Consider the following 13,850-nt stretch of genomic DNA (forward strand, 5'->3'; position numbering starts at 1 on the left):
CCAGAGTTCAAATCCAAGTAATACTTAAACTTTATAGTTATTATAGGTAATGCCACAGAACCAAATCCAAAGCACCACCACATATCACAACCTCTGTGGTTCAGTGGATAATCACGTGTCTATCATATGTGACAATCTGGGTTCAAACCCAGCAATTGCAGAACTTTCTATTTATATACAACACAGTTCTCAATGAAACCCCATCTAAACTAACCTCAATCCTTCAGGCTCTGTAGCTCAGGTGATAAAGCACTGCATTTTAATCATGGAGAACTGAGTTCAAATCCCACTATTGCTTATGATAAATTGCTAATGTTATATACAACAAAACGGCCCAAAAGGCAGCAGTTGAATTGAAAGCCATGATGGCACTAGTGGCTAAACACACGTAGGTTGTAGACAAGACTATGATAAAAACACGGCTTTGAATCCTACCTCGGTGTGTGGTGGTCACTCCACGGGAAAAGAGCTTTGACAACAGTGGACTACCAAATAATGGAGCAGGATGGCAAAAGTGGAGGACTCTGGGGTAGTAAAACAGACTGGCTGCAGCCATGAAAGCCATGGACAGACTGGCAAACATACCTGGGATGGTAAGATAGCCACGATGGGAGAGATGAAGAAAAGAGAGCCTCATGTGTGGTGGTACTCTTCATAATGGAGGCAGAGGGTGACTCGGGGGAGAAGAATTGTTGAATGAAGTCCATATTTTTGTTTTCTTTGCACACAAAAAGTATTCTCATCGCTTCATAAAATTGCGGTTGAACCCCTGATGTCACATGGACTGTTTTACCGATGTACTTACTGCGTTTCCCTCGGATTTCATCAAAAATATCTTAATTAGTGTTCTGAAGATGAATGAAGGTCTTACGGGTTTGGAACGACATGAGGGTGAGTAATTAATGACAGAATTTTCATTTTCGGGTGAACTATCCCTTTAACTTTATAAGGTGAGCCCTATCCCTTAAAAAGGGATGATATGAGCCAATGCTTTTACCTTCTTTTTTTCTCTTTTTTTTTTAAGGGAAAAACCACAACTGTTGGGTAGAGGTCATAAGCTCCAACCACTCAACCACCTCCATTTGGTACTGTTTTATTTTAAGAAATAAACACTTTTACACACATAAAAAATAAATAAATAAATAAATAGTCACAATTGTCTAGGCACAATTAAATAAATATAACCAGATTGAAAAACATGAAAAATAAGCAAATATTTAGAATTATAATGTTAAAATCTCCTTCTCAGACCAAACTCTGGAAGTTTACTAGAAATAGAGGATGCCCTGGACTTTATTTGTATGATGGGAAAATTCCACACTCACAAAACACCATGCCTTCATTTTAAACCTAATTGTAAAATATTCACTTCTCATTTACTTTTGCTTTACTCGTCATGTCACAGAATCTCCTCCAATAGAAAAGATTTAAACACATACAATCTTATAGAACAATTAATAAATAAGTAATAACTTGTATGGTTATGATTTATTTTTTTATTATTTTTTTTACTTGAATAATTATATTTAAATTTTTATTGTATCCCCCACATGTTCTTGTTCTAACGTTTAGGTGAATCTTTCTGGTATTGTTAATAATAATAATAATAAAAACTCAAGATATTTGAAGTTTTTACAGACAGAAGCAGATTCGCTTAGAAGAGTGTCGAATGTGCGCGCGGTGTGTATGTGTGACACGTCATTCAGCAGCTCGAGCACGGAAGTGTTTCCACGGGTCTGCCATCAGAAAGACAGCGCTACTAAAGTATTTCATCCAGAATGGGTACGTCTGCGTTAAATAAGATATATGTTGTTGGATATAATGGACAGTTCATTTTAAAATGCGATTAATACGAACGCTTTTCTGTGTGCTTACAAAGGGAAGTTTGCTCATCACGCATTGGTTCGCCTGGTGACGCTAGTTTGTTTGCTAGCATAGCAGATATCAGAATAACCCATGTTATTGAAAAGCTCGGTTTTAAAACATGTTTGACTCTTTTCATAATTAATGTAGTGTTTTATTCGAATGTGTTTGGGTGTGATTCCTGTAAGCGACATACATGTACTATGATTCTGAGAGATACTGATCTAAAATGGCATTAGTTCACCATTTTCTGTTCAATAATTTCATATAATTCTATTGTTTTTACAGGGGGCTTCTTTTCCAGCCTCTTCTCGGGCCTGTTTGGCACCAGAGAGATGAGAATCCTCATTTTAGGTTTGGATGGAGCTGGAAAAACTACCATATTGTACAGACTTCAAGTGGGAGAAGTGGTGACCACGATTCCTAGTACGTGTTTATGATGATTTATGTACACAACTTTACACATGAGATGTAGTGGGAGCTAATTTGCTATTTTTCGAACACAGCAATTGGTTTTAATGTGGAAACTGTGACATACAAGAACTTGAAGTTTCAAGTGTGGGACCTCGGTGGACAGACGAGTATCAGGCAAGACGTTTTCAATTTGCTTTGTATTACACTGATTAAGAAAGAAATCGAGCTAAAGATTTAATCTCCGTCTTCCACAGGCCGTATTGGCGGTGTTATTACTCCAACACAGACGCAGTGATTTACGTGGTGGACAGCAGTGACCGTGACCGAATGGGCATCTCCAAATCTGAGCTGGTGGCCATGTTAGAGGTTGGTCAGATGTGGTTTCTGTTGCGTAACTTTCCATTGTTATGCTGTGTTTCCCTTTGTGGAATGGATGTTAAAGGCTCTTCATGAAGCCAAAGATGCCAATAAAGTACCTGTATTTCAAAGAGTTTAGTCATCGGTCCTGTCTTTCAGGAGGAGGAGCTGAAGAAAGCCATTCTGGTGGTGTTTGCAAACAAGCAGGACATGGGACAGGCCATGACGCCAACCGAAGTGGCTAACGCTCTCGGTTTACCTGCGCTCAAAGATAGGAAGTGGCAGATCTTCAAGACGTCTGCTACTAAAGGCACAGGCCTGGATGAGGCAATGGAATGGTAAGAGTTTTACTTTTTGACAGTTTGAATACAAATTGTTTGCATTGTATTTACTAATACCTCCTGTTCGTCCACATTTCAGGTTGGTTGAGTCGCTGAAGAGCCGGCAGTAAATGCAAAAGCGCCGAAACATCTTGTAAATAGGAACTTCAGAGACTTATTATTGGGTGTCCTTTGGACCAATGACTGCGTTCTTCCTATTGTGTGAAGACCGTCCTCTTTTCCCGGTTAGTACAGAAACGTTGAGCGGCATTGAACGGACTCTCCACGAATGAACTCTCCCTTTTTGCTTCTCGTCTCTACTGATGCCTGTGTTTTTGGTAAACTGTATTCACTACATTTGTAATTTCAGAAATGTCTGCTTTTTAAATTTAGCCTAGTTTCGGAATAATCACTGCAGCTCAGTTTGATATTATGTGGGTAGATATTTAAGACTAATGGCATATTTATATTTGCACGTGTACAGGCGCACACGTGGCTGTGAAATAAATATGCAGTCGACACATATGGCATAACATAAAAATGGCTGGGGCTGTTTTTGCACTTTTTTTTTTAAATTTAAAAACATTGCACAAGTTGCAAAAATCCATATACTGACACAGACCCTCTCAACTGCCATGTGCACATGTGGCGATGTATTATTTAGCAAACAGCAGCAAAATGAATCAGCTGATTATAGCCAAGTCTTTCAGTGACGTGCTTTTATGTTTCTTTGCTTTATGTCCTGTACGCACAAATGCGATTTTCTGCTTTTTGGCCTCGTTTTTCTTTAACTGCTTCTTTACCTTCTTTCTGGCAGCAATGTCAGGATTTACAACAGCCTGTCAAGGGAAATCATGAATAGAATTACCATTTAATTTGTACTTTTGTTATAAAGATGTGTAACCTGGAAATTAACAAACAAATGGTTTCTTTATAGTTGTCTCTGAAGCCTAGAAGAACAACAAATTACACACTTAAGCAGCTTGATTTGAGCAGCATTTAGAAACATGTTTTACCTGTATGGCTTTGGCTTTCTTGCGTGAAGCTCGTCTCTGAGCGGCTTCTTTCTGCACTGCGGCAAAAGCCAGAGAGAATCGCTCCAGACCCACCAGCTTCTTCAACAACTCGATCAACTCCTGAGCCAGATTCTTAGTGTGGGGTCTGAAACAAGAGCAAAAGATCAATGAAATGTCAGTTTCACCCACATCGTCAATGATTGAGATTGTCACAATATGCATTTAGTTGTGACATTCTAATTTAGTTTTAATTTCTATTTTGCTTTCAGAAATGTCAGCGTTTTTGCTACATGGAATCTAAAGCAGCTTAACCCTGTAAAAACCCATGAAATAAGTCTGTATCATGTTTGACTTTTATGGCACATATTGTATGATATAGTGAGAATACAGAGCTCACACTCCAGAAGGAACATTTGTTTTGAGAAATTTGATGCAGTCGCTGACTTATATGGGCAAAATATAAGATGAAATTTTGATCTTTATGACATAAATCATAGCTTAGAGCTTAAAGACTAATGTCTTAGTAATATAATATTTTAATGCATAGATTTAGGATCAAAGCTCTATAGTTTAACATGATTTTTCTAAAAAAGTATGTATAATCAAATAAACCTAAGTTGTTTAAGTCCAGTAAATGTTCGTCTTCTACTATTCTACTAACAATATAAAAGTTGTTAATATGTTTACTTCATACAAAATCAGTAAAGATTTCACAACAAAAAGACACGTGTCGTACGACCTGAAGGTTGATATTTCTACAATTATGCTAAAAGGCCTTTTGAATGCAATGAAGGCCTTTTGCTGACAAGTATAAACTATCAATCAAATGACAGAAGGCCTGTAGTATACTGTGCACAGCAGGTTTTTCAAGTTTTGATCATTTAGAGGTTATAAAGTTAATCCGACTGAGATATACTGTGCATCAACAACCTAAAATAAATATATATATATTTGAACTGAAATACATTTTAGTCAAGGTTATAGATTTATTTATTTTTCCCAATTGTGCGTCGTCGTTTTTTCCCAGATGACAAAACTCTTCATTCCATGTAGGGTTTTTCTGTTTCTACTGTAAGGACGGTGTGAACTGACCTTGGTCTGCATATGTGCTGTCCAGCTCTCTGTAGAGAGGAGCGATGATTGGTCAGATACGGCCCAAGTCGATCTTTTCCGAGATCCACAGCTATGGCTCCCAAGAACTTAAAAACACAAGTTCTCTAAAAAAAGAAAACAGTAACAGAAAAACTTGTTTAACTTTGCAAACCTTTGCTTAACTCGCATCCCTGAGCTGGAGAAGATCCTCATATTTAGAGGACATTCCTACCAGCGATCCATCTGTATCATTCAGAGAAGTCAAGCATAAACAGAAAGACTGATTTCACACCCACCTTCAAAGGCACTTTCGGCGTGTCTGCTGCTTCTCTTTTGGCCAGTAATGAAAGCTTCTTCATCACCCAGAGGAGAGACGGAGGCCTGTTCTCATTCTGTTGCTCCTCAAGCTCCTGCTTCTTATCTTCCTCCCCTTCGTTCTCCTCCATGTTATCCGTCGTTTCTTTCTCCTCACCCTCCTGTTCTTCAGCTGGATTTGTGGTATCAGACTCTGGTGAGATGAGGTAGATCACTTTGGCCACATAAAGCAAGTTCTTCACCACCTGATCAGAACAAAACAACAGGAAGTTAACATAATATTAACTTGGCAAGAAAAGTACAATGAAAACTGAAATATTACAATAAAGTTAAAACATTTTTTACATTTGATACATTTTTACATTTTAAAAAATAGTTTAGTTTAAAATCAAAAATAGTTTCAAATCAAACATTTAGACATTTGTGTAACAAAGAAAGTCTAGAAAATCAAATAGGAAAATAATGAATACAATCAATACAGTTTATAAAGGTATACTGAGATATACTGTGCATCAACGACTTAAATAAAATAAATCATGATTTTTGTGTTAATCAAAAAAAATAAGATTTTTGTAAAATTTTTCCCCCAATTTTTTTAAAATTAATTTAATTTAGTTTTTTCTTTCCATGTAGAGTTTTTGGTGACAAAAAACAAACAAACAAATAAAATGTCATTTATTTGAATCATTTCTGATTAAATAATTGAAATATAATTTATACAAGTAAATAATATATTAATATAATTTATACTATTAAATATGAAAAGCCACCTAGAAAGTCTAGAAAACAAATTAAATAAGACAAATACAAATTTCTGATGTTTTTTATAATTAAAAATAATTACATAATATACTTAAATTATTATTAATATATAATTACACAACAAACACACTTTTTGAAAATGTTTATTATTTCCTACCTGCTCTCCAGCGGAAATATCCAAGAACTTGGACTGCAGTTGGTAACAGAAGGACAGGACCAGCTCTCTCATCTAACGGTTTCGAAACAAAACATTCATTAATTCAGTCTGTCTTCATGAAATGAGCGTTTTAAGTGCAGCTTCTCAGGGCTCTTGCCTTCTGAGACAGGTTGTCTATGAGAAAAGCAGGGGCCATAGGCTGCGGGGTTTTACTCATGTTCTCCTGGGAGCTCCATAAGGCCAAGAGCTCCTCTGGTTTACGAGCAGCAAACAGCAAACCAAAGATCTGAGACGCCGTCAGCCAGTTCCAGCAATGAGGGTAACGCAGATGGGAATCAATATGACCTGGAGAGAGCGAGAGAGAGAACATGAAGCATCTCAGGTTCATAAGTGCAGGTTTATTAATACACTGACTCGATTTATCTGTACGTGTTCATACTCCAGATGCTGTTGAGCAGGTCTGCGGGTTTGTGGAGCTCCAAAAAGCTGCATTCTTTGATGAGTTTGACGACGAGCGTGAGGTAACAGAAGAGCAGTCTGTCTGCAGCCTTCTCATCCTCCTCTTCCTCAATCTGATCAATAATATCATAGCCATTATCAATGCAAAGAGACTCAAACATGCAAAATAAGTCTACATACTATAAAACTCTGCACTCACATCCTCAAAGTTGGAAGCATGGATCTCTTTCTCAATGAGAGGTATCAGGACGTCCAGTCTCCGGTTGAACTTTTCCCCTTCAAATTCCACAAACAGCCCACAAACCTGAGCTCCAAGTCGCCTCAGAACCACCTACAAAAGCCCAAACCCCAAACTGTTATGACCAAAACACATTTTAAGCAGACTTTTTCACCTTTTAGTTTTCCTACTCACCTTCTCGCCCGTAAGCCAGGTGTTAACCAGGTTAAACATGGAATTTTGATGCTGCAAATCCAGCTGACTCAGCAGACTTGTTGGCCAGAGCTGTCATTTTCTTACAGGTTGCAGAATCATCGTTCAACATGGCCAACGACAAAGGCACAAAAAACAAACCGCAGTACTCATGCAATAGAGCCTGTGAACAAAAACACATAATTATCTTACTGTATTATAAACACCAAGTATAGAATAATCTGCATAATGTAAAGCATTTCCAAGTCAAACTGAATATTCAGGAATTTTTTTGTTGAACAATAAAGTGGGATTTAAGCCATTAACTGAATAAGAAAATCGTTCCAGAGGCAAACCAAGTTTTTGATCTTTTTTTTTCTTCAAAATAACTTGCTCTGCACAATAAGGAATGCACATGAATGTATGCAGTGTTCATTATAAAACATTAAAAACATTCTGGTTCCTTGTTCCCCAATTGTAAGTCGCTTTGGATAAAAGCGTCTACTAAATGAATAAATGTAAATGAAATAAAATACATTTTAACTAGGGCTGTCAAATCAGTTAATCTCAATTAATTGCATCCAAAATAAAAGTTTGTGTTTGCATGATATGTGTGTACTGTATATAAATACACACACGTATATATTTGGGAAATATATATTATTTATGTTCTAAATATGTTATAAATATATATTAGGTATATTTCTTGAACATGTATGTGTGTATTTATATATACATATATACACAGTACACACCACATATCGTGTAAACACAAACTTTTATTTTGGATGTGATTAATCACAATTAATTGATTTGACAGCCCTAATTTTAATTTAAAGAAAATATATATGTAAAACATTTTGGCAAGGCAACGCTTTTCATTTTCGTGTAGTCCTTGAAATAATATACATTTTAACTGAAATAAAATATTTTGTAACAATAACAATTGTCTAGTTGGCAAGGCAACATTTTTAATTGCAGTTAAACTACTACTAAAAAACGAAATAAAAATTAATAAAAACTATATATATATATATATTTTTTTTTTTTTTAACTCTAAATCAAAATTAGAAATGAAAACAGAAAATATACAAATTAATTTAAAATATTACTAAAAACTACAATAGTATCTCATTGATACTACAATGTTAATATTAGTATTGCATGACCATTTCGGACTGTTTTTGTTACAGTACCTGAGGAAATTTCTGGAAAATGAAAGCCATCAGCTCCAGGGCAGACTGTCTCCCAGTGTCATATTCATAACTGAGAAGAGAATCAGAAAACAAATATTTGAATTTGCCTGACATGAAGGAAATAATTCACATCTGCCTGTTAATAATCAGCTGCTCTAAACTTACGTAAGCTGAGCAACTATGAAGTCAAAATGTTTCCTGAGTTTCTTGCCCAGTGGATAGTCCATCAGGTACTTCAGATAGATCTGCGGTCATAGCAGAGGACAGATATTAGTCTGATGATAGTCCTGACATGCATAAACCTGGATGATGATGATGAAGACTGCAGTATCCTGACTGACCTGTCTGCAGCGCATGCGGACCTGTTCGTTTGACCCGTCGATGGCAAACTTGGCTACTTTTTTCATAACATCCTCCATCTCCGGCACAACCAGCTTCCTGGAGAGAATCGCCTGCAAGACAAACAAACCATTCATTTCCATGATGCTGCCATGATTACTGGAGGAGGATTTCTAAAAACCTTTTTGATTAACACTGATTCACTAATGAATCATCAGTCTGACTCACTGAAAAAAAGAGCTCACATCAATTTTACTCACATAAATTTTACTCTATCAAGCCAATCACATACTAATAGCAGAGCATAACCAGTGCTATCTTAGTATCATTGATAGACTATTATAATTCATTATTTTGAATTCTAATGTTATTTTTACATTGTCAGTTTCCATTTAATTTCGGCTAAAGTTTTAATAATTTTGTTGTGTTTTTGTCATTACTATTAGTTTGTTTTTAAAGTATGTATTTTCTACGTAGTTTTTATTAAATGTTATTTTTTAGCTTTAGTTCATTTAGTTGTAGTTATTTTAGTACTTCAACTTAAAACAAAAAAAAATGGCAAAAATGAAACAAAAATTGGTATTTTAATATCATTGAGACACTATTACAGTTTTTATTAATGTTTTACTTTTTTAAATTTTTATTAAAATGTAATAATTTAGTTGTGTTTTCGCCATGCTTGAGTTTTTTGATATGCCTATATAGTTTTTAATCATTTTTATAATATAATATAATACCTATTTTTATAATATAAACTTTTTTTAATCATTTAGTCTTATTAATTTCATCACATCAAGTTAAACTAAATGAAAATGAGAAATGCTGCCTTAAAACTTTTGTTTTATATTTTATTTCAGTTAAATTTCATTTTATTTCTAGGAATAGGCATGTTTTTTATGGTTTTAGTTTCAGTTAGATTGGCAATTAGCTTAAATAATTTAAGTGTTTTTATATTTTACTTCAGTTGATGTTTATTTTATTTCAAGTAAGACATTTTAATGATTTTGTTTTTAGTTAACAATAATAACCATGAGCATAACTAGTAAAAAGTGCATTCACTATAAAGTGTTAGAATATGCCTCATCTGACAAGCAAGTATCTCAGATGATCAAGTCAGTCTAGATGAGTAGGTTAAGTTACCCTCAGGAGGCCGAATGCGGTGGCTTGCCGCAAGCGATCATAAATATCCTCCTCAGCATATCCCAGAAGCACTTGCAGCTGTGTTTCTGTTACAGGTTTTCTCATGCTCTTCACCAAAACAGAAATGGCCTATAAAACAGAACATGTCATGCTGGATTATTCACATTTAGACTTCAAAACGAGAACATGAGATAGTGGTCAGGGTCTCTCGCACCTTAAAGCAGTTCTGAACCAGGTGGAAGTTCTCTCCACGGCCGGCTCCGGCTTTAGCGTAGTCCTTCAGCAGGACAAAGAGCTGCTTGGTCAGCTGATCGTAATTCTGCTCCACCGCCGGCAGAGGAAACTTCAGGATCCAGATGAAGGCCTGCAGAGCCTCGGTAATCACCTGATGTGCACAAGACAGCTTGCTGTATGCATGCAATTACATGTATGTAAAGAAACTGCTGCAATCATGCACAATAAAACACATGAATTAAACATAGGCAGGACAGACCTTCACATGCATGGAGTTAAGACAGTCCAGGAGGAGAGATACGAAAGGATCCAGCATCTCCTTTACTGACGGGACAGACGAGTTGATCTTTGAACTCTTCAGACAACAGTGAAGCAACTGGGGAAGAGCGATTTTGGTGGTTAAAGTGATATGGCATCAAAATATTTGTGAAATATTAAGTGGTTTTCAAAGTGTGTAATGAATACTTTTGAGCAAGGATGCATTAAATTGATATAATATGACGGTAAAGACTTTTAAAATGCCACAAAAGATTTAAATTTCAAATAAATGCTGTCCTTTTGAACTTTCTATTCATCAACTAATCCTGAAAACAAATGTATCAGTTTACACAAAAATACTAAGCAGCACAACTTTTCAATATTGATAAGAGATGTTTCTTGAGCAAAAAATTTGCATATTGGAATGAATTCTGAAGTAACATGTAACACTGAAGACTGGAGTAATGACGCTGAAAATTCAGCTTTGCATCACAGGAACAAATGACATTTTAAAAACATTAAAAATAGAAAACAGTTACTTTAAATTGTAATAAATTGTATTTTTGGTCAAATAAATGCATCCATAATGAGCATAAAAGATATCCGTCACAGACATTTATACATTTTACAGACAACAGTCAAAATAAATTCACAACACAATCTAAATTGGTTGCTTGCCATTTAGCAAACGATTTAATTCAGACTGATGTACAATTGCCTAAATGCTGATGGAGTGTGATTTGAATCATTTCTGCTTGAGATTGAACCTCATTTACTCTCCCAGCTGTCAATCAAAAACCAATGCATTATTTTCTTACACTGAGCCCCGTTTCCACCAGGATGTGCATGTTTGTTCTGCTGCTGATGGCGGCTTTCGCTCCTCTAAGCAGCACAACTTTTCAATATTGATAAGAGATGTTTCTTGAGCAAAAAATTTGCATATTGGAATGAATTCTGAAGTAACATGTAACACTGAAGACGAGTAATGACGCTGAAAATTCAGCTTTGCATCACAGGAACAAATGACATTTTAAAAACATGAAAAATAGAAAACAGTTACTTTAAATTGTAATAAATTGTATTTTTGGTCAAATAAATGCATCCATAATGAGCATAAAAGATATCCGTCACAGACATTTATACATTTTACAGACAACAGTCAAAATAAATTCACAACACAATCTAAATTGGTTGCTTGCCATTTAGCAAACGATTTAATTCAGACTGATGTACAATTGCCTAAATGCTGATGGAGTGTGATTTGAATCATTTCTGCTTGAGATTGAACCTCATTTACTCTCCCAGCTGTCAATCAAAAACCAATGCATTATTTTCTTACACTGAGCCCCGTTTCCACCAGGATGTGCATGTTTGTTCTGCTGCTGATGGCGGCTTTCGCTCCTCCTCTCTTAGGAGTGGCTGGCAGCAGTAAACAGCTTGGCGGAGGCAGGCGAGGATCTGGAGGTGCTTCTCTCTGGGTGAATATGGGATGTGAAATTGTTCAAATTAGATCTGATTAAACCAGTTCTTATGCATCCCTGAGTGTGTGTGACATACCTGTTTTTGCTGGTAATGAGCGGCAGACTCTCACTGACGAGTCCGTGGCTGAGCAGTAGGATGGACTGAGGGCTCATGCTCTGATTGAGCAAAAGTCCCGCCACAATCCTCCTGAGCACAGCATGCACTCGCCTCGACACCTTCAGACTGGCTGTGTTCTCAAGTATCTAGAAAGAGGAAGACCAGATTAGTCTCTTGAGAAATCGTGAGCCTCTTGTAGATGCAGCGCTTTGGTTATTCACCTCTTTGAGTGGCAGGATGAGGTGAATGACGCGCTCCTGACCGCAGAACTGGCCGAGAAGCTCATACGAGTCGGAGCTCTTGCTGTGACGGGCCTCCATCACTTTGGAAACGATTCCTTTGATGTCCTTCTCCTCAGCTACAGCTCCAAATAACTCGTTGTTAAAGATCTGCGAAGGGTGCGGAGAGTTAGTGGATAAAAGGGCATGATTGTTTGAAATTATTATTGAAAATATATGTGCCATTTACCGCGATGAGCATGTCCATGCATGGGTCGAGATCCCCTCCAGTCAAGGATGGTTTTAGAACAGAGAGCAAATGGTACACGGTGAAAGTCAAAACATGGACCTGAAAGAAAATTATACGGTTGGTCCAAGTCTTTCGAGTTATTCAAAAAGACAATACAAATTCAATTCAAACAGAAAAAAACATAAATCTTCTATGAGCAGCATTCATTTCTAATTTCAGATTCATTTTGATATTTTGCATATCAATTTTGTTTTGCAGGCCAAAAATCCTTGCCATAAGTATAGTAATTATGGCATAATCTCGTATTTAATAAAATGCTGTTTTGTTTTCAAATATTACTACATTTTATTAAAATTAAAATTACATTATTATTAATTTTGTCTGGCAAAAAGCATTACAGTATTTTTTTTAAATAAATATTTTAGATATTTTTATTTTTATGACAAAGTTCTATCATGCAAAATCGAGTAACCCCAACAGAACTTCAATTTAAAAAAAAAATAATATATTTTTTTAAATATAATACTTTTTTCTTTTCTTTTTAATGCCATGTCAGTTTCTATGCTATATTAATGGCGAGAGCCAGTTTTAGTTAATCAAAAATAAAACAAAATAAGATGTTTAAGATTAAATATAATTCATTTATAAAACGTATACAGTTGTATCTTGAAAAATATCTTTGAAAACCTTTTATGATAAAATAATGACTAAAGGGGACATGAACTGAGAAACCAAAATTCTCTTGATCTTGAAAAGCAGTTCCTGACCCTTTTAAATATGCACACTCAAGTGCATTTAAAGTGTTTTTAAAGTGTTAGAGGAATATTTTATTATTTTTACCTTAAATTTATATCTTTTTTTTTATGCACAACGTATACAAAATGGTATATATTTATATTTCCAAACTGTATGAAACCAACATCACATATACAAAGATTACATTACTAATGTGTTTTGATTTAGATTTTTTAATTTTCTCCTATTTAACCATATTCATCAGTGACACTTATCATTTATGAAATACTCTTTTCTTGCATCATACACTCGCGTGCTAATAAAGACTATATTTTACCTGATACCCCTTCACTAAGACTGCCTGCATCTCGCTGAGCAGATAATGAAGATATTGATGCCCAAGCGTCTCTATGATCTTCACCAAAGTGTTTCGAGCAACATCACGGATCTCCTGGAAACGGCTCCTCAGGTGGACACACACTTTCAGGAAGATGCTGTAATATAAACATCAAACTGAGCATAGCGTCACGTTCTGATGTTAACTGAAAATGCTGCACCATTTACCCAACTGTTGCACTGATGAACACTCAAAATTAAAGAACAGCTGGAATATTTGCAGCACAACTGGTGATCAATCTCTCCCACACTCAAACAGAAACTTATATTAAGAAAATTAGCAAATATACCCAGGCAAGTTGGCTTCCATGACCTCCTTTGGCAGAGACTTCATGAGCTGAA

General features: G+C 35.8%; 2 protein-coding genes across 3 annotated transcripts in view; one reads left to right on the plus strand and one right to left on the minus strand.

Moving 5' to 3' along the window:
* LOC107726019 (ADP-ribosylation factor-like protein 1) overlaps positions 1 to 3,485 on the plus strand; it is a 5,327-nt gene extending 1,842 nt beyond the window's left edge. The window contains exons 1-6 of one of the 2 annotated variants that reach the window (XM_016535478.1): positions 1,542 to 1,782; positions 2,152 to 2,289; positions 2,370 to 2,451; positions 2,532 to 2,643; positions 2,794 to 2,972; positions 3,055 to 3,485. In XM_016535478.1, the coding sequence (XP_016390964.1) occupies positions 1,779 to 1,782; positions 2,152 to 2,289; positions 2,370 to 2,451; positions 2,532 to 2,643; positions 2,794 to 2,972; positions 3,055 to 3,085 (546 nt within the window). In that variant the 5' untranslated portion in view covers positions 1,542 to 1,778 and the 3' untranslated portion in view covers positions 3,086 to 3,485. Of the gene's footprint in view, positions 1 to 1,541; positions 1,783 to 2,151; positions 2,290 to 2,369; positions 2,452 to 2,531; positions 2,644 to 2,793; positions 2,973 to 3,054 lie in introns of those variants that run through there. The other variant, XM_016535479.1, reaches the window with a different exon arrangement.
* Positions 3,486 to 3,515: 30 nt separating this feature from the next.
* Positions 3,516 to 13,850, minus strand: part of LOC107725898 (small subunit processome component 20 homolog) — a 30,151-nt gene continuing 19,816 nt past the window's right edge. Inside the window, 22 exon segments of the mRNA XM_016535316.1 lie at positions 3,516 to 3,793; positions 3,971 to 4,115; positions 5,059 to 5,112; positions 5,114 to 5,187; positions 5,359 to 5,622; positions 6,297 to 6,368; positions 6,454 to 6,641; positions 6,736 to 6,868; positions 6,955 to 7,086; positions 7,168 to 7,249; positions 7,251 to 7,348; positions 8,361 to 8,430; positions 8,526 to 8,605; positions 8,702 to 8,812; positions 9,840 to 9,968; positions 10,054 to 10,224; positions 10,333 to 10,449; positions 11,671 to 11,803; positions 11,889 to 12,055; positions 12,131 to 12,298; positions 12,378 to 12,476; positions 13,450 to 13,606. Of these exon segments, the coding sequence (XP_016390802.1) occupies positions 3,638 to 3,793; positions 3,971 to 4,115; positions 5,059 to 5,112; positions 5,114 to 5,187; positions 5,359 to 5,622; positions 6,297 to 6,368; positions 6,454 to 6,641; positions 6,736 to 6,868; positions 6,955 to 7,086; positions 7,168 to 7,249; positions 7,251 to 7,348; positions 8,361 to 8,430; positions 8,526 to 8,605; positions 8,702 to 8,812; positions 9,840 to 9,968; positions 10,054 to 10,224; positions 10,333 to 10,449; positions 11,671 to 11,803; positions 11,889 to 12,055; positions 12,131 to 12,298; positions 12,378 to 12,476; positions 13,450 to 13,606 (2,800 nt within the window). The 3' untranslated portion in view covers positions 3,516 to 3,637.

The sequence above is a fragment of the Sinocyclocheilus rhinocerous genome, unplaced genomic scaffold (genome assembly GCF_001515625.1).
Source record: "Sinocyclocheilus rhinocerous isolate Xijiao unplaced genomic scaffold, SAMN03320098_v1.1 scaffold395, whole genome shotgun sequence".
Lineage (NCBI taxonomy): Eukaryota > Metazoa > Chordata > Actinopteri > Cypriniformes > Cyprinidae > Sinocyclocheilus > Sinocyclocheilus rhinocerous.